General features: G+C 39.4%; 2 protein-coding genes across 3 annotated transcripts in view; one reads left to right on the forward strand and one right to left on the reverse strand.

Annotated features, from left to right (window-relative positions):
- The window catches only part of LOC121726930, a 52,867-nt gene extending 39,929 nt beyond the window's left edge, over window positions 1–12,938 (reverse strand). Inside the window, exon 1 of the mRNA XM_042114578.1 lies at window positions 12,861–12,938. Within this exon, the coding sequence (XP_041970512.1) occupies window positions 12,861–12,891 (31 nt within the window). The 5' untranslated portion in view covers window positions 12,892–12,938. The remainder of the gene's footprint in view (window positions 1–12,860) is intronic.
- Window positions 12,867–23,746, forward strand: LOC121726931 (ropporin-1-like protein). Of its 2 annotated transcripts, none has more exons than XM_042114582.1 (12): window positions 12,867–12,935; window positions 13,567–13,697; window positions 13,910–14,016; window positions 14,660–14,823; window positions 19,569–19,733; window positions 20,340–20,499; window positions 21,190–21,245; window positions 21,606–21,627; window positions 21,719–21,762; window positions 22,387–22,449; window positions 23,100–23,254; window positions 23,577–23,746. In XM_042114582.1, exons 3-12 carry the CDS (start codon window positions 13,929–13,931, stop codon window positions 23,644–23,646), a joined length of 987 nt encoding a protein of 328 aa, XP_041970516.1. In that variant the 5' UTR covers window positions 12,867–12,935; window positions 13,567–13,697; window positions 13,910–13,928; the 3' UTR covers window positions 23,647–23,746. The 2 variants fall into 2 exon arrangements, with proteins under 2 accessions (XP_041970516.1, XP_041970513.1); XM_042114579.1 differs by having other exon boundaries at window positions 12,869–12,935; window positions 19,563–19,733.
- Window positions 23,747–23,828: the final 82 nt, after the last annotated feature.

Genomic DNA, 23,828 nt, shown 5'->3' on the forward strand with positions numbered 1-23,828 from the left:
ATAAAAAATATCGGAGTTCTTGAACATGAAGAAGTTGCAAGTTTATTTTCAAAGAAAATAAACAATCTCAACGTACAGAGCACTATGACACAATGAGTAATTATAATGTTAGAAAAAAAAAGTAGCTAATTGCAACACCCTGTAGGAACAATAATGGAATCAAAACACGGCAAACAGTAGCGTTCAGCACGCTAGGGATCTTACCACGAATTTATACGCAATTTTAATATTTTAACATAAATAATATATTATTCGTTTTGTCTCGCAAGACGTTTACATCGCTAACCACGACTAGTCACGAAAACCTCTAACACTAACGGCCGCACTCATAGAGATTTCATGAGTACCTACCAGTGGCGAAGAGTCCATATAACCCGATTCCCATCGGCTTCCCTTTTGGAAAATCGAATCTATGGGCCATATACATTTTTATCTAATAAATATTTTACATACTTAAAAAACTAAACGCTGAATTCACTAAACGCCTACAAAATTTTATATCCAATAAATTTTTCTCTCACTTGAAATAGTTTGAATTAATAATTAATCGCCTACAAATTTATATAGGCAATGCAACGTGCAGGCCATCTCCGATAGAAGCCGATAAATTAGCGGGTTATTTCTTCATACAACGATATTTCATAGTAAGTATCTGTCCTTTTCATTCCTGTGAACTGATCGTCATGTTCTGTCTCGTTCTACCACGCGCCAATATACTCGGAAATAAGCCGATACTCGGCGAGTTATTACGGAGAAAGGTTAATTAGCAACGCACAAGTGCGAGCGAGAAAGATCAACTTCATGAAGTAAAATTGTTATGAGTCAAAATATGGCGGATGAGTGTGTAAACAACTTGTTTGTTTTGTGTTTAAATGTCGAATGTTATTTGTTTTAGCGTTAAGAAGAGTGCAGTGTAGCGAATTTAAATTAATTTGTATTGTGGTTTGTTAATTTTGACTCGTACAGCTGAGACTGTTGTCTGACAGATTATTTGCAGCTGTCGAAGGAAACTTCGTTTTCCAAACTTAGTTTTGAATGACCGTATGTGCCGTCACGCATACAACTTAACTCGCATTTTTCAAAGGCATCATTATCAAACTTGAAACTCGAACATTGTTGAACATCAGTGCTGAGCGTTTTAGTAAGTAGATTTTTTACTCCGGCTTCCCTTCCGAAAATATTCACCCTTCGCCACTGGTACCTACTTTAATTTAATTATGAAGATTTTTAAATAAGCTCTTTATTTTTTTAGTATACCTATAATTTAACGGCTGTGCTTAAATCAAAAATCAAAATCAAAATATTTATTTCTGAATAGGTTAACAAAGTTAACACTTTTAGAACGTCGCATCTACATGAGGCCTACCACCGGTTCGGGAACTACCCCGCCCGCGCCGAGAAGAACCGGCGCGGGCGCGGCGTAAGAAACTCGCACGGGGCCACCTTTTACCAAAAAGCTGGAAAACAACAAAACAATATTAAGATTTGGCACTTTTGGTCCAGCGCTTGAATTTCCACTCCGGAGGTCGTAGGTTACATTATCGCGCTAAACAACAAACAACGTTACTTTCTTAGATCAATCCCAAAATAAGAAATGAGTGGCCAGTGGCCACCTAAAGTTTAAGGTAGAGGCGAAGGCTATGCTGCATGGGATGAGCTATGCGACCACAAAAAAATTGCAGGTGACCTCTCGCCAGCCACCACTGTAATTTTGTCTACGTAAGAGTATTTTCCTATTTATTTACCAAACAAGACATAAATTATTACAATTATTAAACTTAATTAAAACGGCAATTTAAAACCAATGAGGTTTGTGCAATGCTGCGATACAGTCCCATTCACATTCTGTACATGGATTCCAATGATATTCTATGTTACTAAGTATTTTAGAAACTCATTGATGGATTCAATCGATTCCTTACAAAGTGACATTTTTGACAAGCATCCCCTAAAAAGGTTAATGTTTTGTCTTCGTGCTGGTGTCTGATGAGTGATGACATTTCTAAAACAATTTAAATGTATCGCTCGCGGAACCTCTTACAAGGCTGGTCATAGGCGATTGTTCGATCGAAAACTCAAGACCAGCTAATTAATATTATTAACATAACGTGCGGAAAAATCTGCGGTTAGCGCTAATCTTATGATACAGGTGTTTCTTAAGAATGCACGTGGGCTATAAAAATTAAAACGTCACAAGTTTTGAATACATAGTACAAGAAAATATGCCTTGCGACGATATAACAGAGCAGAATTTCCTTCATTTGAGTTATTGCGTTCATTGCAATTCATTGCATTGTGTTCGTGGGAAACAGTGGTTATTGTTGAATGGCAGGAATGACACATTTTGGAGCTAACAAATAGACATTTTCTGTCGTGTGATGTGTCCCATGTAACTTGGATATGAGGCAAAATATAACACATATTTGAAAACTTATTTAAGCCGCACTGCAAGTTCGTTGTTTCTGAAAGTTAGGCAATCATAATAATTATTATAATTTATAAGGCTTCAGCCTTCATGTCATACCGCATTTATACATTCGCACGAATAGCGAGGCGAATCACAAGGCGAATGGCGAACACGAATGTGTAAACAGTGCGCTCGCTATTCGCCTCGCACTTCGCCTCGCGATTCGTGGCATTCGCGTTGAGAGCGGTTTTTCGGACGCGAATCAAAGGGCACGAATAGCGAACACGAACTTACTGTTTACACATTCGCCTGCATTCAGTTGACAGCTAGCGTCCGACCCTACAGGACGTGTACAAAGCTGAACATACATATTTGACTTAAGTACACTGTACTAAAAATAAGCCTATTTTTAGTACAGTGTATAATATTATGTTATCATGTTATTATAATAATGTTAGTACAATGTTATTAGTTATTACACTAGTTTCTTTTCTTACTAATGCCACATACGTGGCATTAGTAAGTTACCATTGTGTAAACTTATAAGTCATAATCTATACTAATATTATAAATGCGAAAGTATCTCTGTCTGTCTGTCTGTCTGTCTGTCTCGCTTTCACGCCAAAACTACTGAACCGATTGTAATGAAATTTTGTACACAGATAGTCTAAAGCCTGAGAAAGGACATAGGCTACTTTTTAACTGGAAAAGGGGGTTGTAAGGGGGTGAAAATGCGTAAATTTGGTCAAATTAAGTTAGTTCCAAAAACTCAAAATAGATGGCGCCAAGAGTCCCCTAGATCGCGCTATTGCTTGCTCATGCGTATTTCTATAAGAGGTGGTACCATGTTAAGCCAGGTTCTTCGATTCTTTCGATTGTTATACACGTTCTATACTAATATTATAAATGCGAAAGTATCTCTGTCTGTCTGTCTGTCTCGCTTTCACGCCAAAACTACTGAACCGATTGTAATGAAATTTTGTACACAGATAGTCTAAAGCCTGAGAAAGGACATAGGCTACTTTTTAACTGGAAAAGGGTAAGGGGGTGAAAATGCGTAAATTTGGTCAAATTAAGTTAGTTCCAAAAACTCAAAATAGATGGCACCAAGAGTCCCCTAGATCGCGCTATTGCTTGCTCATGCGTATTTCTATAAGAGGTGAAACCATGCAAAGCTAGGTTTTTCGATTCTTTCGATTGTTATACACGTTATTAACTAAGAACTCACCTACCAACTTAGATTAGATATCAAATTCAAAAACAACAGCGCCAAAACTACTGAACCGATCGTAATGAAATTTTGTACACAGATAGTCTAAAGCCTGAGAAAGGACATAGGCTACTTCTTACTGGAAAAAGGGGTTGTAAGGGGGTGTTTATGCGTAAATTTGTTCAAATTAAATTAGTTCCAAAAACTGGAACAGATGGCGCCAAGAGTCGCCTAGATCGCGCTATCGCTTGCTCATATGTATTTTTATAAGAGGTGGTACCATGTTGAGTTAATATTTCGATTGTTATACATGTTATTAAATAACTCACGTACCAACATAGAAATCAGAAACAACAGTCTACCGATAATAAATACTAAATAGTTTATGGCCTATGGGTATTGGCTATTGGGCAAAGCTAAAGTTGTGTAATGCATTATGCAGCTAAGTTGTGTACCGCTAAATAAGCTTTAAAAGGTATAAAAAAGTTTAATTAAAAAAAATCATATTATGTGCACACTACACGGCTGTTTTGGGTATTTTGATTTAAGGGGTACCAGAGTTTTAAAAAGCTTTTGACACCAATTTTATTGACACCGCGCGCTATAAACTGAAGTCCACGCGGACGAAGTCGCGGGCAACAGCTAGTTTAAGATATAACACATACAAAAATTATATTTTGTTGTTAAAGTATAATAAGTATTATAGTTATTAGTTTCTTAGTATTTATGAGCTCATACGCCCGCCGACATACTACTATGCAGTTTGGCTAATATAATAAGGAAATATATTTTGGTTTTTAATAAATATTATTAGTATATTTTAGTTTTATTATTATTATGTAATAAAAATTGAGTCGAGTGAAAGGCGAATTTTAGAATTCCTAGAATTTTACAAAAAGGAAGAGCTCATTTGGAACCCAAAATTTCGCTATAATAAATTTTATATTTTTCATTCAACATTGCTATCATAATATGAACACGTCCTCCATGATCGTGTGCGAATGTCAAAATGAATCACCCCACGAATGTGTGAACGGTAGTTCGCGACAAAGTTCGCGACAGCATTCGTATACGAATGTTTCTTCGAATGACGAGGCGAATGGCGAACGCGAATTTGTAAATGCAGTATTACTGAAGTTGCCATCAAAAGCGAACTAAATGTTGCGCAATGTTAGGAACAACAATGGGGCATATTACACGCATCAATATTATAACGATTCTGTGGTATTGATGGTGTAATAGGCCGAATCACAGTATCGCAGTAGTACCTACTTGTGATTCGCGTGATACTAGAATCATGATAATATTGATGCGTGTAATACCTACCTAAAGGGATGATGACAAAGTCAAAGACGAATTTAGGCGCAACGGAGTTACGGGAGTCATCTACATAGTAGGAGAATAATTCTGACATCGGCTCTGTGAGTTTGTCTCTCGAGGTTATAATCCTAGGACACCACTCATCACAGCTATTCTATTACTAGGTTATAAACACATTCGCTTATCGTAAGGTCATGGTCACTACACTTGTATTGTTGACACATTATGTATTTCATTAGATGGCGGAAGAGCATGTAACCAGCGAGGCGATGGTATTTAATTTTTATAGTTGAATTAATTAAAATAATTCAAACGTAACTTTGTAATAAAATGCTTAAGGGCGATGCCAAACGAGCGTAATTTTTGCGTCGTGAGCCGCAGAATTTCTGCCGGTTAGAATTTCATACAAATCACGACTCACAAAATTACGCTCGTTTGGATTCGCCCTAAATGAGTATTGAGTACCTTACTGTAAATATTCTCAGAAACCGTATACTCCTTCAGATTGCTGAGTGTATGGGCAGAAGACGGGACTCCCAGTTGATGGAGCTGTGGCTGCATGCTGCAGCTCCATGCTCCGGTAGCGTGGTTCTCGTTACATTTAATTTGAATTAAATGTAACTAGAATATGGGTCCATTGTTACTGGCTCTAAAATATTTATGAGTCTGAAATAAATAATTTGAATTTGAATAGATATTAATTTCTAAAGGGGCCAGCAACAAGTCTTATGGGGCATCCTCACGTTAGTTAAATTACAATTTTACGTGTAGATGGGCCTTATTGGTCTGTGATCGATGTAAATTGTGCATCATGATTCATGCATGACATGTCACAATATGCCCCGATGTAGAGAAGGGGCAACTTTTAAGTTGATAGTTTCTAGAATACCTGTAATATTATCAAATATTATATGTAATTTTGCAAATGAAAATTCGCATAATTAGGTAATATTCGTGTACCATAAAGTAAATAAGGCTTTGTAAGGTATAATAAAGTGTAAATTGTCGGTTCAGTTGAATAAACGGTCGCCAGCATTCGGTTTGTCATTTGTATTAATAATAAAGGTCAACGCGATATTATTTATAGGTATTTATTCAAGTTTTCAGCGAGGCGAGGTAGCAATTATTTAGTAATTGAGACAAAGTTTAAAGTAATAAATTTTTCTGTTATTCTAAAACCGTACATATACCTGAACATATTAAAATTTTGTACGGCCAACCACATTAATCTCAGCTTAAACCCTTTTTTGAAGAAGATATTATAGTATATTCGCAGTCCCAACTCCAACTTTTCATAAAAATGGTGAAACTCGCCGACGATACGCAAGCGATTCATCGCCGGCTGAATCCCGTTCAATTCGAGATAATGACATTCAAATGGTGGCGTTGACGTGGCCAAGTAGATAATGGCCGATTACCGAGACGGGCCATTGTGAGCCAGTTGGCCGAATCACCGCCTTGACATCTTTCCCACCGGCCACATAGGGATATGGAGTTATGGACTAAACCTGGACCAACACAACTATTTTTAATGTGATACTGGATCAGAATAGAATTACGGCGGGCGACCACCAAACGTCCCCGACTTAGATAGACAAATTGTATTTTGTCCCAGCCAGACACTCTACCATTATTTTCGTCAACTTCCCGCCACGTACCACCGCCATGTATAAAACATTTTGTTCCAGACATGACGCCGCGTCACATCAAACACTTCAATAACAACTACTTCGACATTTATAATTTCATTTATAACATCACAATTCTAGAGCACTGTGATTATCACAAGTGTAAGAAAAAATAGAAGAATCGCCTGACGTGATTGCCGTCCGTTCTGGTCCCTAAAATCCTGCTACCATATTGTCTGGGTCCCCATCCGGAATCCCTATTGTCCACTGCCCACTTTGAGAACGAATTGTGTTTTAGCGCCCACTTTGTTTCAATTTAAAATTAATCCAGATGAAAAAAATAACCCCCCAAGCCTCTACCACCTCTATACAACGCCCCCATTTTTTCTGGATCCCACACCCTTTAGAACTTCAGCCCCCCATCATCAATCCCTAAGCGGCACCCGGCTGCGGCATAGCAATTGAAAATCTATTGTGTCTGCGATTCCCACGATCGAGGTATTACAACCGCCATAATTGTCTCCATGTTTCGTACCCCGAAGATTTTAGAGAGTAGACTAAATTATAACAGGAATGTAGTAGTAATTTTTAACACTGTCATAGAGGTATAGTTTTAGAAGTAACAACCAAGGAACGAGACTTGTAAATAGTTGACTGGTGTTATTAGCATATTACAACTAATAGCACCTAATAGCATACGCACCGGGGACCTACTTTAGTTTTTAAACCACAAAGCACGTTCGTCGGCAAGTGTAACATTTCTCAAGCGGGTGGGAAAGATTTCTATATGACCATTGTTTGTTTTGCTTCAAAATCGGCCAAGAGCGAGTCGGACTCGCGCACGTAGGGTTCCGTACCGTTATAGAGCAAAAATAGGCCAAAAATTGTGTTTCTTGTATGGGAGACTTTCAATATTTATTTTATTTTAATTTTCTTAGTAAGTAATTATAAAAGTACAACAGATGGCGTTGTTAAGTAACACGAAGTCAATGAGTGTTTGCTTTGAAGTTAGATTAAGTCTTTTTATAATATGATTTCCAAAAAACACAATTTATAAAAAAATAAAAAATATAATATATAAATAAGGATTACCGAATACCATTGTAGAGTCTGGCTATAAGGAAGTTGCAAGGTTGGGTAAATGTATTTTGTGGTAAGCCACTGTGTCTGAACTTGCCATGACACTTCAACATACCTAGAAACTAGACAATCGTCTTAAAATGCTATGGGACCGGACAATTAGTTTCAGACGGGCAAAGTTCGAGTATTCGAACGTACAGTATAAATAATTGCAATCAAGGCTGTAGCATTATACAGCTTTGTTGCATTGTGCTTGTGCAATACACGACTTCGTGATCTCGGGAACACAATCACTAATCCGTTTGTCCTGGGCGCGATTCTTACAAATCGAATGTCGCTTCGATCGCATGCTGTCTCGTTTGAGATAGCCTGAGATCAGAGTGATATTAGAGTACAACCTATGTTATTCGGGACCATGAGATATTTTATAAAAATGACAGTCAATTTTAGATGTTGTTGAAACGTAAAAGGTAAATTATTAAATAAGTATATTATGCATCTTTACAAAATATAGCATTAGCAGAGACTACCTACTTAATACTTTACCATCTCATATTATCATAATAGATTTTTGAGTTGTTTACCAGCTTTACTTTATTGTATTTTACTAGATGATGTACGCAACTCCGATGCGCCAAAATTAGTTTGTCGCGCAGGAACCGCACATTTTTACGGGATAAAAACTATCCTATGTCCTTTACCGGGATTCAAAGTATCCCATACCAAATTTCAGCAAAATCGGCTCAGCGGTTTGGGCGTGAAGATGTAACAGACAGACACACTTTCGCATGTATAATATTAGTATGGATTATCTAGGGAAGCCGAGAACTATTAATGCCATAGAGTGCGAAGTTAGAGTCCATTCACCATTGTTCATTGTAGAACTTCCAAAAGATTTTAGACCGACATTCTCGCGAAAAGTGAGCAGGTTAAAATGGGTCAATTTAGGTCTCAAAATAACCGACCCAGTCAGTAGATAGTGGCAGTGTTATGTACACAATACAAGTGGCTATTATGTCCGCCGGTCGGGGCGTTATTAGTCGGATCATCTCTCTATTTATATCCCGCATCTACTTGCATTTAACGTCCTCTTCTGTACCGTTTTGGCTCTTTTATTTACTTTAAGCGATTTCTTGAGCTTTCTCTGCCAGTGTAATTATATGGACCAAAACAATGTAGCTTTGTATCAACATTCAAACTTTGAATTATCGAATCCTGTGTGGAACGAATAATCGCCAGCATTTCCGGACCAATACGACCTGCAAACCTTCAAGAAGAGAGCGTATTCCCTCTTAAAAGGCCGGCAACGCACCTGCAACGGCTGCAACTCTGTTGCGAGTGTCCATTGGCAACGGCAGTCGCTTTCGGTCAGGTGACACGTTTGCTCCCTAATTTTATATTGAAAAAAAAGAAAATTATCAGACATTCCTTATTTGAGCTGTAAATTGTTGTAATCGTGAAGAATGTGACCGCACAATATTTAGATCATCGGCAGATTTATTTACTGTCGAAAAAACAAAAAAATGTCGTATGTCCAGTAAATTATTAGGTATGTTTATTTTTCTTTAATGGTCGTACGCTACGTCATTGTTCGTTTTTTTTACGATAAATAGATTACTTCTTAAAAATCTATATATTAATACGTGAGCCAAAAACTTTGTAACCCTTTTGACGAAAAATGGGGAAACGTAGGTGAATGAAGTTTCGCACAGTTATCCATACTAATATTATAAATGCGAAAGTATCTCTGTCTGTCTGTCTGTCTGTCTGTCTGTCTGTCTGTCTTGCTTTCACGCCAAAACTACTTAGATGAAAATATCGATGAAAATGAATTCGCATTGCGCGTGGCCAGCGCTCATCCCGGGGGTCCTGGGTTTGAGTCCCGCAGGCGGAACAAAAAGTTTTCAATGTTCCTGGGTCTTGGATGTGTATTAAAATAAAATTCCAAAAATCTTAAACATATTTTATGTATAATATTATAAAAAATCCAGAAATATATCGATGCAATGAACATTTTAGTTCTAATACGATTCAACAGATGACGTTTTATTTTTTACTTTATTGTAACATAGAACTAATATCATACTTATTAGTTAGTATGTTTTTGTTTATAGTTTTTAATACGTTAGAATATTATGTTTAATAATATAATCTTATAGAACTCCTACTGCATTTCTAATATATGTGACAAGTTGACAACAGAAGGCGCTCTAAAATAAAGGAGTTCGAGTGTACCGTGTTGGCCTATATTCCATCCAGAAAATATATCAATGCAATCAACATTTTAATTCTAATATATGAAAACAGATGGCGTTTTATTTTTTACTTTATTATTGTAACAGAACTAATCATACCTACTTTACTATATAATATTGTTTTTATTCATAACTAGCTGTTGCCCGCGACATCGTCTGCGTGGACTTTAGTTTATAGCGCGCGGTGTCAACAAAATGTGTCAAATTTAAAAACTTTTTAAAACCCTCTTAGGGCCGCGCTACACCGGAATGGCAGCGCTGAAAGTGCTCGCCTCGCATGGCAGCTCCATTCCGGTGTAGCGCGGCCCTTAATTAATCAAAATACCCAAAAACAGCTGTGCAGTGTGCACATAATCTATACTAATATTATAAATGCGAAAGTATCTCTGTCTGTCTATCTGTCTGTCAGTCTCGCTTTCACGCCAAACGCCAAAAGTATCTCTGTCTGTCTGTCTGTCTATCAGTCTCGCTTTCACGCCAAACGCCAAAACTTCCGAACCGATTGTAATGAAATTTTGTATACAGATAGTCTAAAGCCTGAGAAAGGACATATGCTACTTTTTTACTGGAAAAAAGGGTTGTAAGGGGGTGAAAATGCGTAAATTTGTTCAAATTAAGTTAGTTCCAACAATTCATAATAGATGGCGCCGTGCGTCTTCTACATCGCGCTGACGCTTGCTCAAAAGTCTTTCTATAAGACGTGCTATCATCTTACATTTAAGTTTCGATTTTTTTTATTGTTATATCTATTCTACGGTATTAAATAAGTCAGTACTTTATCTGTGCAGTGACGTAACCTTAAATCTATCAATGATAAATAGTTTATGGGTAAAGTTGTGTAATTGGAGGGCTAAATAAGCTTTAAAATTTGGCATAAAATATAAAGTTTAATATAAAAAAATGAAATACTTATTGTGTGCACACTGCACAGCTGTATTGATTTAAGGGGTACCAGGGTTTTTTTATAAAAGCTTTTGACACCAATTTTGTTGACATCGCGCGCTATAAACTGAAGTCCACGCGGACGAAGTCGCGGGCAACAGCTAGTAGTTTATATGGTGAAGGAGTGCATCGAGCTAATATTATTTTGAAATTATGCTTTTATCATACATTTCTTTAACAAATAAAACATTACACACACTACAACACACACACTAGGAAAATGACAGATTTTTGAGTGACAAGCCTATACATACGAATTATACTCTTTAATTTATGGTTTGAAGTCTGTTGACAACAAGTTGACAAATCGAAAATTGATTATTGTTTTTTTTATTTAATTTTAGATACTAATTAGACAATGCTTAAACGGCCAGTCTGAGATCAGCTGAGTCCCAGAGACAAGAATTGAAAAAAACTATGATGAAATCAATATTTTTTACAAAATATAGGTAGTAGTCCTAATGTCGTTGCAAGTAAGGTCGAATTTCGACCATTGGGCGATCTCTAGTACTCTTGAATAGGGATGTAGAGCCGCTTTTAGCATTTATTTATTAAATCTTCTGAAACTAGGAGGCTATAGGTTAGTATCTTCCGAGCTCCGACTAGCGACGGCCTCTACGTCACGGAACGTTGTCCACATAAAAAACAACGTAAATAAAACCACATGACCGAACAAAACTGCGACTACATTGGAATACCAATCGCGATTCGCGAGAGGGGAAGGACCGCGAGAATATTTACCCTTTATTACCTTACCTACTTGAATGTCGCATGTGATTCACTTCGATCTTTATTGCTAGGTAATAAGGTCGAAAAGTGACACACCGTATCAGTCGGCTACCGTACACCCTATTCCATGATGTTGAGGATAAAATCACATAATCGAGCGAGTAGATAGAGGAAGTGTTAATTATGCAGTCCGTCTTGATTCTTCACTTCCGATAGAAACTAGATGCTTCAAAGGATACAACGCGAAATGTAAAAGTTTCCTTGATTAGGGTCAATTTATAATAGCGCAGAGTCGAAGCGAAGCGAATTCCCAAAATCTGAAGACAGAAAATTCAACCTTAACTCCAGAGCGTAACGCGTTGGTCGGGCGCATTCGGGCGAATTCGCTTCGATGCGCTTCGACTCTGCGCTAGTATAAATTGACCCTTAGCCGCGTACTGACCAAGCGAGCAGCCTCGCGAGGCAGTTGCTTGGTCGGTCAGGAGTCAGGACTCAGGACTTTGCCTCGCCCGAGCGCGCCGCAGCCCGAGCCGAGCGTTGCGCGTTTTCGGTTTTTGTCGTTGCTCAAAGGCGCCTCGGTACGTTTGCCGCTCTCACTAGGCACGTCCTGAGTCCTGACTCCTGACCGACCGAGCAACTGCCTCGCGAGGCAGAAGAATGCAAGATACATGTTTTGGAATATGGCTTTTGATTAAATGTACCGTGTAAAATGGGCTGACAAATTGCCTGATCGTAAGCGATTGTCCCTACATCGTCATTCGCAACCTCAGACTTAGGGAGATCGCAGACGGCACATCTCCCTTACACTAATTATGTAAATCGTCTGTTTATTGTGGACTTGCTAGTTGCTGATGCTCAAAATTCAGTAATCTCACTCATGACTCACTTGGTTAAACGCCACGCAAATGTTATTTCTCGCCGGTTTTCTGAGAGGCCACGATGTTTAACAATCGAGCCGGCCTATGCGTGCGGAAGCTAGCTCTTGTCCGATATTATCATAATATTATTGACTTGACTATACGAGATCTCAAAAACCGGTTAAAGGTGACGCAAGAAATTGTAGTTAGATTCCTTCCCATGCCAACCTGTGCAGCAAATCCAGGCATAAAGATTTAAGTCCTAAGTAAACGGCTACGTTATGTTCAATAACAATGCACTAGTTATCTGTATGCATTCCATTCTATACTTTAATTATCTGGTCTGGTTTCAATGAAACCGGCCACCGTCACCGAAACCGGTGTGGGGAGTATTATTATTAAAATACATTAGTGGTATAGCAAAATACTTACTCAGAGGCGATAGGTCTGTAATCAAATCCATTTTTCTAGAATCACCAGTGTTTTAGTTTTCACTTTACATGGATGGTATGTATTGTCATCCATTTCCACTATTTTAGCGCACGTTCGTTTCTAATTAAAAACACACACATAATTGTACAATATCGTTATCGAATAAATCCATCACACATTTTCTATTGATACCACATAAATGCAATTTGATACAAAGTGCTAATCGCATTCGTCTAACAAACTGTCCCAAATGGTCTATTATCCTATTTTAAACACTGATTTTACGTTCACACTTGATTGTAACACTTTATTAACTAATTAAGAATAATTTCCACATAGTTTTTCGTGTTATTATAGATTCTTGTTAGAAAAATCTATGCAATCGCATTACCAAAAGCTCACGGCACAAAAACACAAGCGAACGTCATCGAATCAAACAGGTTTTGTTTTTTTTTTCTCCATACGCCATTCACCATGTGATCGGTTTATCCTACCGAGTTCATAGGTTTTCCGCTAGATGGCGTTTAAAGAACATTTCTAAAGGCTCTGTTCGCTCGCCATAAAAATATAGACGATTGTCGATTAGGTATGTCTACATTTACTACACAGTACTACATTTTACAGTCTACAAATAATAGTACTATCAATAAGTAACCGTACTCTAAAAAACAAACTGCTGAAAAATATTAAAATTATTAAAATTCAGGTATATAGCGACATCTATTGGCAAGAAGCAAAACTTTTGACGAGACCATCGTCGGTTACCATGACGACCTACGGCAAACTCAAAGTTCATGAAATTCAGAGAAAAGTTGTTGAAAAAGAGAATCAGTTCAGGTATGTATACACTATTATAATATGAGTATTACATAATATTATAATGATAATCCTAATTAAGTTAGATATTTATTTGGCGCCAGGATCGTAATCGCTAAAATAACTGTAGGTCTTCAAATTTAGCCCAGGTGCGCGTAGGAAAACTACCCGAGTTGTCTAAATAATATATTTTATTCTTTGTATAGGTAATTCCCTATTTTTTTTCTTTTTTGTTACTAGTTGTCAGTCGAGATGCCCGAGCTGATAGACCAGATGTACTGCGCGCAGCAGATCATAGTGCCGCCGCAGTTTCCCTACATCCTGAAGAAATATTGCAAAGGTGAGTTTTTACTTTTTATGAGTCACCAGTTGACCACAGATTACAGAATAAACTTCTATCGCCTTCTGCTTTTCTGTTTACTTGTGAAAATTTACGGAATAGTTCGACTGTCTGTTTACCGAATGGACGTGGTAGACCGTAGAGCTTAGGTACTCTACACTGGTAGAGTATGGACGATAGTAAGCTAATAGTAGTAGGTATTTCGCTGAATTTGCTTCTGAACTATTTGCGTTTTTCTTATTTTTGTTACAAAACCTGTAGATTACTTACATTACTGCTAAGTTTTAACTAAGGATCATTTCACACCGAAACGAAAAGAAATGCATAATTAAATTAAGCAATAATAATTAGTTAAGTAAGACGTGTACTTAATACAATACTTGCTTGTAATGGTGATTTTAATTTTGTATCGCTGTACTGTATACACCGACAATCCGAATTTGGACTTTTCTTATTTTGCTTTAGCTGACCCTTACGTATAATCCATCAGTAGTGGCGTTAGGGGGGGCGACGCTAGGCGACCGCCCAGGGCGCCGGACTAAAAAGGGTCGCCGAAGGCAAACAAAAAGGGGCGCTGCAGGGCGCTGGTAGTGCTAAAACCGGCACTGCTAACCATTCAATCAGTCTGCTTCTGCCTTTACAGCGGCTATCAAAACCCAGCCGTACGATCTTCTGTTGTGGTCGTACGAGTACTTCTCAGCGCTGGCGGAGGGCCGGCCGCCGCCCGTCAAGCTGCGCCTGGAGTACCCCATATACAGCACCGAGGGCGGACTCACCAGGGGCTGCCTGAAGGTGCTAGTTCACCAGGTGATATAGTTTAATTAAGTATCTACTTACCTATAATAACTGTCCCACACCGGTTTCAGTGACGGATGGTAACGGTGGCCGGTTTCAACTTTCATTGAAACCAAGCCAGGTATGCAGGAGTAATTTTATAGTGCTCAGGTGTGTGCGCAGTACACACCTGAGCACTCTCTACTCCTTTATACTCTCATAACCCAGTGGGACGGACGACCGACACGACTGGCGAGAGATCAGGCGCAGGACCGACTTTTTACATGCCCATCCGACGCATGGACCTGCTGTCCGCATGGACATCTTATACTTGTCAGACAATATCAGGTGATCAGCCTGTATTGTCTAACCAAACTTCGAAATAACATGTTTCCAACGCGGGAATCGAATCCACGACCGAGTCAAGAGCGACGCTCTAAACCACTGGACCACGGAGACCAAGTACATATCATCGCTATAGCTACCGCCTACCGCTCGGCGCTCTTATCGCCTCTCTGGTAGAAATCATAGACTTATATGCCCTTAATCGTGTGAACATGTCGTTAAACCTGCACAATGATAAGCCAGCTCTGGATAATGGATTTTAATAGGCTGTATAGACTGTATAGTGTATAGGCCGCAGTGGCCGCAGCCTAGTGGCGGCAGTGTCCTAGAGGGGCGGCAGATGTTCATGGGGCGACGGAATTAATGTGTAAACCTACACTCATAAAAAATATAAATCCGGAACCGTAGGTATTATGCTTACGTGCCTATAATACAGGGTATTACCATAGACTAAGGAAAGTATATTTTCCTTAGTCTATGGTATATAACAAAACAGGACGATGATATTATACCTATATTTACTTTAGGGCGTGTACGTGTCTCTTATGAGCAGCGCTGAAAGAGTTACTTTCGACTTCTTTTCTATAATAATAATATAATAATAGCTCCCACACCGGTTTCGGTGACGGTGGCCGGTTTCATTGAAACCAGGCCAGGTACGCATGAGTAATTTTATAGTGCCCAAGTGTGTGCGCAGTACACAAGAGCACTCTCTATTCCTTTACTCTCATAACCCAGTGGGACGGAAGACCGACACGACCGGCGAGAGATCAGGCGCAGGACCGACTTTTTACATGCCCATCCGACGCATGGATCATCTTACTTGTCAGACAATCAGGTGATCAGCCTGCATTGTCCTAACTTGGAAATAACATGTTTCCAACGCGGGAATCGAACCCACGACCTCCTGAGTCAAGAGCCGCGCTCTATACCACTAGATCAAGTCCCAACGTCATGAATTTGCCTGTACAGAAAATCAAAAGTAGTAAATTAGTACTTAATACTTTTATTACACTCTGTTTTCATATAAGGTAAAAGCACTAATAGTAGACTCGGAACTAATAGATGATACTTACGACAAAAATACCATAAATATAAGAATTACTCTAATTTTTTCTCAACACTATAAATTTTATAAGCTTCTCAAGCTATCTGTTGATGTGAAAAAATATATTTGGGACGCCTTCGGGAACAAAATTTTAAAATGGGATCAGTTTTCGTAAATAATGTGTCCACGTCAACACGCGCTTAGCAAATAGGCGGGTCCACACCAAGCGAGCCGCCGCGGCCGAGGCATGCTCGCCGAGGGCGAGGCGGACGGGCGTATACAGCAAGGTTGCCTCGCTCGAACAGCCCGAGCCGCTCAGTTGAGCACAAAGACACGATGGTACCAAAACATGTGACGTCCACACTGCGCGCGGCAAACGACTGAGGGGCCTTTGAGCATTTCAAAAAACCGACACCGCTCGGCTCCGACGCGCGCGCGCTCGCCCGAGCGTGAGCATGCGCCCGCCTCGGGCGAACCACGTCCACACCAAGCGAGCGTACGGCGCATGCCGCGCGAGGCAGGCCGCGGCCTAACTAACAAATTAGAACTACTGTACCTAAAAATGGACATATTAGACCTTGTACTGATCTAAAAATCGATTGCTTTAGTTTTTTAGCAGTAAAAGGAGAGCTGAGAAAAGAAAGAAGAAAAAACCGGCCAAGTGCGAGTCGGACTCGCGCACCGAGGGTTCCGACAGCTTAAAGGTATTATAGACCTGAGTATTTGGTATGAATTTCAATTTAATACCTCTACGCGTTTATGAGGAAATGGGTAGTAAGTTTAAAATTATGAAAAAAAAAAATATTATGTGATGTAACTAAAAATTTATGGTTTTCGTAATTTTTCCTTTATCTATGCTATAAGACGTTGCTTCGTACCAAATTTCAAGATTCTGAGTTCACGGGAAGCACCCTGTAGGTTTTGATTCCCTTGCAAGTGTCGAAAATTTGCGGCATAAACGGCTGTATCTTTTGATTGCGTTGGCTTAGAAGTTTGATTTTTTCACAGCTTCAAGGAACAGTAGACCTGAGTACCTAATTGATATAAATTTCAGCTTCATACCTCCACGCGTTCCTGAGAAAAAGGGTCTTGACAGACGGACGGACGGACAGACGGACAACAAAGTGATCCTATAAGGGTTCCGTTTTTTCCTTTTGAGGTACGGAACCCTAAAAAGAAGAGGCAAGAGAAGCATGGAGACTAAAGACTGAAAATAAATTTACTAGGAAAAAAATATGAAAAATAAAAATAAGAGGAAAGATAGTTTCAGCATGGAAGAATAATGGATAGAGTCTGGAGACAACGTGGATAATATTTCATAAGCATGTAGTTACTATGATGAAGTAAATGAAATCTTTAAAAAAACGGCAAATAAAGACCTAATAATAGGAAAAATGTAAAATGTACTTAATGTAATGTTCTATGTCTACTATTAGTTCATATTGGTGTCTACTGTTAGTGATGTTCGTTTTCTGTGATGTCATCTATTAGTTGTTATGACTAAGTTTACAAAAATACCAATAATATATATTTTTTATTGATTTGTCAGAGAATAATTATAATAGTTTTATTTTGTAAGAGTTACTGAAGACATGGAACCTCTATTTTCATAAATATATATTTTACTAGCTGTTGCCCGCGACTTCGTCCGCGTGGACTTCAGTTTATAGCGCGCGATGTCAACAAAATTGGTGTCAAAAGCTTTTATAAAAAAACCCTGGTTAAATCAATACAGCTGTGCAGTGTGCACACAATAAGTATTTCATTTTTTTATATTAAACTTTATATTTTATGCCAAATTTTAAAGCTTATTTAGCCCTCCAATTACACAACTTTACCCATAAACTATTTATCATTGATAGATTTAAGGTTACGTCACTGCACAGATAAAGTACTGACTTATTTAATACCGTAGAATAGATATAACAATCGAAAAAAATCGAAACTTAAATGTAAGATGATACCACGTCTTATAGAAAGACTTTTGAGCAAGCGTCAGCGCGATGTAGAAGACGCACGGCGCCATCTATTATGAACTGTTGGAACTAACTTAATTTGAACAAATTTACGCATTTTCACCCCCTTACAACCCTTTTTTCCAGTAAAAAAGTAGCCTATGTCCTTTCTCAGGCTTTAGACTATCTGTATACAAAATTTCATTACAATCGGTTCGGTAGTTTTGGCGTTTGGCGTGAAAGCGAGACTGACAGACAGACAGACAGACATACAGAGATACTTTTGGCGTTTGGCGTGAAAGCGAGACTGACAGACAGACAGACAGACAGAGATACTTTCGCATTTATAATGTTAGTATAGATTATGTGCACACTGCACTGCTGTTTTTGGGTATTTTGATTAATTAAGGGCCGCGCTACACCGGAATGGCAGCGGCGAGGCGAGCACTTTCAGCGCTGCCATTCCGGTGTAGCGCGGCCCTAAGAGGGGTACCACTTACCAGGGTTTTAAAAAGTTTTTAAATTTGACACACATTTTGTTGACACCGCGCGCTATAAACTAAAGTCCACGCGGACGAAGTCGCGGGCAACAGCTAGTATTATACATAAAATATGTTTAAGATTTTTGAAATTTTATTTTAATACACATCCAAGACCCAGGAAAATTGAAAACTTTTTGTTCCGCCTGCGGGACTCGAACCCAGGACCCCCGGGATGAGCGCTGGCCACGCGCAATGCGAATTCATTTTCATCGAAATTTTCATGGAAATAAGATATTTTCCCACATCAAAATGTAGCCTATGTCCTTTCTCAGACTCTAGAATAACTGTATACAAAATTTCATTGCAATCGGTTCAGTAGTTTTGGCGTGAAAGCAAGACAGACAGACAGACAGACAGACAGACAGACAGACAGAGATACTTTCGCATTTATAATATTAGTATGGATAACATTCAAATGTTTTATGTTTCCTTAAAGCGTCTGCCATTAGTGCTTTTACCTTAGTTAGTTGTTACGTCTAGTTCAGTGGTCCCCAAACCATTTTTCATGCGGGCCACAAACATGTTTTGGTCTTGGTGTCGCGGGCCGCAACAAAAATTTTTTAGGGTTAAAAAATAACATTCTTTACAATTAACGATTTAAAAGTGGAAAAAAATTAATGACTATCACGAAGACTTTACGTTATTTTGCCGGTGGGCGTGAATTTCAAAATTGTTTAACATCACACGGGCCACAAATAAAGTCCCGGTGGGACGCATGCGGCCCGCGGGTTGGGGATAGCCGGACTCTAGTTCAACTGTCTCTGCACTCTGCTGTCATGACTCATGAGTCATGACTCATGGAATGTTGTTGCAGAAATTTTAAGTTCAAACTTCAAACATTTGAATATTATGGAAATCAATTCGTTATCCAAATCTTTACAGCTGCAGCATTCCAATCATCTCCCGGTGGCGGAGGTGAAGGCAGCTTGGAAAGGCTTCTGCCTGGACCCTCAGGAGCTGGCGCGCATCCTGTGCCTGTGCGAGGTCTACCTCAGGGAGGAGGAGGTGCCGTTCCTCCACTTTATTGCTGTCGCCGGGGGGTTGCTAACGAAGGTGAGACCTTAGTGCTCGGTTTTTTATACAGGAGTTTATCTATTTTACAACGTCGTGCATCAAAAGCTCTAGAGCAGTGTTTCCGAACCTTTTCCGCCACCGACCCCTAGGAAATCAGGCACAGTTTTCACGGACCCCCTTAATAAAATGAACAGCAGAACAAATCGGATTATGTACCTATGGTCCAGAGACACCGCGGACCTACATGATACATATTAATACCGTGGACCCTCAGGAGTCCGCGGACTCCTGGGGGTCCACGGTCCGCGGCGCCGACCACAGGGAAACGCTGCGCTAGAGAATGACTAGATCGTAGATAAGATTCAGTACCTATTTTGTCTTACCAATTAATGATAGAGCGAAAGTAGCAGGCAGCGTCACAATTTTTTGTCATGTAATAAAAAAGACGTGACACGCAGATGTATTTTCAAGACAGTGCTTAAAATTGAGATTTTCTTAACAAAACCTTTGTTTGCGGCAGCCATGTTGGCTTCTTACAGACGAACGGCACTTGTCGACGGCAGTCAACGGCTGCCGTCGACGCTTGCCGTTCGTATGTAAGCGCTCTTATTTGCGGCGAAAAACATATCCAAAAGTATTGTTCAGACGCTGACCCACACGATGATCCTGCTGTGCGAGGCGCTGACGGCGGAGCCGGACGGGGGCTCCGCGGCGATCCCCGTACAGGACTTCCTCACCATGTACCGCTTCCTGGCGCAGGTGGACGCTTCCACCGATGTCAAGTACATCAACGGCCGCAGAGAGGGTAGATATAAAAACTAAGTATTAATAATACTTACATACTTACCAGATAATACAAAGCCTAATAATGAAAAAAAAATGTTTCAAGAATGGTGGCCAATAGCTTTGTCCACACTGTGCCTTTTTCTGTTCATCAAGGGCATGCGTTATAGCGCAGTTAACAACGAACGTGAGACATGCCCGCGACGCATGCCGTGCCCTCTGACCGTATCCAAAACTTCAAAAATGACAATGTTGGCGTTGCGTTCCTTGACGCATTAATTATTGAATGTGCCAATATGAAAGTTGATGACGAAAATTGATGATGAAAGTGCACAATGTGGACATAGCTAATGTCTCCCTTTCGCGCGCACGACTATGGGCTCCCACACATAAATGTGAATTCGCGTCGCATCGCAATTATCTAGAATCTAGATATTCATAATGAAAATGAGATTACGATGCGATGCGATGCGAATTCGCAGTTTTGTGTGGGAGCCCCCGGCCTCGCGCCGGGCCCACATAACGTGTCCGTTGAAATAAACTACAAAATATATTATGTTCGTGAAAGAGCTGCTGACGAGTGACGAGTGACGACAGAGTGTAAGTACTAGTACTAAGTAATAAGTATAATATAATTATTATCATTATCAAAGGAAATAGCGAACGCGCTATAAGATTGGCTTCAGATTTCATAATGACAAACTTGTTTTAGATGCGAAGCCCCCATCACCTTCGGTGAAAGCTGCTGAAGAGAAAAAAGAAAACGAGGTAAATCAAGTTGTATATTCTAATCAATACTTCCATACTAATATTATAAATGCGGAAGTGTGTCTGTCTGTCTGTCTGTCTGGTACCTCTTCACGCTCAAACCGCTCAACCGATTTTGCTGAAATTAGGTATGGAGATATACTTTGAGTTCCGGGAAAGGACATAGGATACTTTTTGTCCCGGAAAAATGTACGGTTCCCGCGCGATGAACGAGTTTTGGCACAACGGAGTTGCGGACGCCATCTACGTTTCTAATAAAAATATCTATCTAGATTCTAGGTATGGCATTTTGATGACATTAAATAAAAAATTATATTTTTATTTGATGGATTTTAACTAAATAGGTACTTTTTTTTAAAGGAACACGCAGACGGCATTTGCGGTAAGTTTTTATATCATATTGAAATTAATTGAATACCATTAACAAGCTGTTTTCTTTCATATAATAACTGCATGTTAATTTTATTTTGTAGGCCAGGCTAGGAGAGGATCTGAGCCTGCTAAAGAGGCAGATATGGTAATTTTTCCAATAAAACTACTTTTTACATTAAAAAAAATTAATCACAGATGGCGCTAGGTAGGTAGGTAGGCATGAGGTAGGCACAAGTTGGCCACACTGCAGTGTTACCAGACCTCCTTTCATGCGAGAGCGTCCGTGGCCTAATGGGTAGACCTTTGGTTCGCACTCTTAGAGGGTGCAGGTTCGAACCCGGGTGGAGGCGTGTACCAATGAGACATTTTCTGATCTCAAGTACATAATACGGACGCTCGTACGGTGAAGCAAAACATCGTGAGGAAACCCGCACATAGTTGGTCCCAGACGTATTGACTAGTTCTTTCCTCTGGAGTCTGGACTAGGCCGGCTATGATGCGAGAATGCCGTATGCGCTTGGGCAACCATATGGACATTTAAAAAAAATTGTCCCAGGCACTACAGTATTTGAGGAGTGGTTACTTCGCTCTGAAAAATATTGTATAAATCATCCACAACGGATGTAAAGGCTTAGTTTTTATTCATGCGATTATTTTGGTACATAATATTCATAATGTTTTAATTATATGTACCTAATTAAAGGTGGAAGGTAAGTGTTTAATTAATAAAGTAGTTGATTCAATATTTATGACACCACTTTCATTTCAGGAAGGCTGCACCTGTGACCTAGTGCGCTACCAGTCTACTGAGGAAGACATACCGTTACCTGAGGTACTTAAATCTTTACATATTTCTAATATTTGTAAAAAAATATAATGCTACGTATTTTCAATAAAATCTCGTTTTGATTAGCAAACTGCATTGTTGCATTAAGGAGTGAGCACACTGAGATGGGCCGTGCCGGAGCTCAGCGTGCCGGGGCTCATCGCAAAAATCCGCCTCCATACAATTTGTATGGAAGCGGAAATCCGCTGCGCCACGACACAATGTGCGATACGCGCATCCGCTTCCATACAAATTGTATGGAGGCGGATTTTTGCGATGAGCCCCGGCATGGCCCGTCTCAGTGTGCTCACTCCTTTAACAGAGGGTAGGTATCAAATGATGCAAGTGCGAGAGCAGTGGTGGAACAAGACCTAAATTTAATGTGGGCAAGATATATTTTGCGAGGCGACGGATTGACGACGGATGACGCAAGAGAACGGGTTTTATTTATTTATAATGCTCTTTTGATTCTGAATTTTTATAAGTATCTAAATTTTTATAAATAAAAATTTGAGTATCAAAACTCAAAAACCCTAAAAAAACTCTCGTGGTCCAAGGGGCGCAAGGCCGTAAGCGGATGTCCACGTCTCACGCCACCTCTGTGCGAGAGAGACAAGCCAATCAAAACGATATGAAAAGAGAAACAATGTTTTCAGGTGACAGTCGTGTACGCCGTGCCGGGTATCGGTGCTCCCGTGGACCCTGAAACTATAAAAGAGTTTGAGGAGTACGCGCTGGACGTGAGCAAGGCGCAGGCCGACATGTTCATGCCGAGGAACATACGCCACTTCATGTGTCCTCCGTTACAAATGTAAGACTTTGGGAATTAATTATTGGATTATGGATATCATTCCTTCTCTTCCATCAATACAAGAAAGTGAGAAGATCCACTGAAGCTAGAATGTAGGATTATATTTCAAGCAAGATTCATCCGCCCGCCTCCCCCCCATTTTTTAAAAAAACATTTCTTTAGGATAGGATCAAAAAAGTAGGGGTAATTTTTTAGTTTTAGCACTCACATAGGCTTTATGCGCTAGTAAATATTTGCTACTAAATACTAGTAAATTGCTCTCAGTTCTGTCTTTAAAAGCACTAAAATATTACATTTTGGTCAACATTCACCTTTATTGCAGATATGAGGAGCCCAACACTGATAAAGGAAAGAAAGAAGAGGTCCCCATGACTGGAGTTATAACAGATTAGATTATTAAATGTTTCTAATATTTACTTTGTTGCATCTTTAAATTTTGTTAATGTTGTAATCACATAATATATTATGTTAATAAATGAATAATAAATATTTCTAAGTCATCCATTTCATTACTTTTACAAAAGACTCACACCTTTACACCTCTAGTCCACCGACGCTGTGAACTGCAAAATAT

This window comes from Aricia agestis, chromosome 5, assembly GCF_905147365.1.
Source record: "Aricia agestis chromosome 5, ilAriAges1.1, whole genome shotgun sequence".
Taxonomy (NCBI): domain Eukaryota; kingdom Metazoa; phylum Arthropoda; class Insecta; order Lepidoptera; family Lycaenidae; genus Aricia; species Aricia agestis.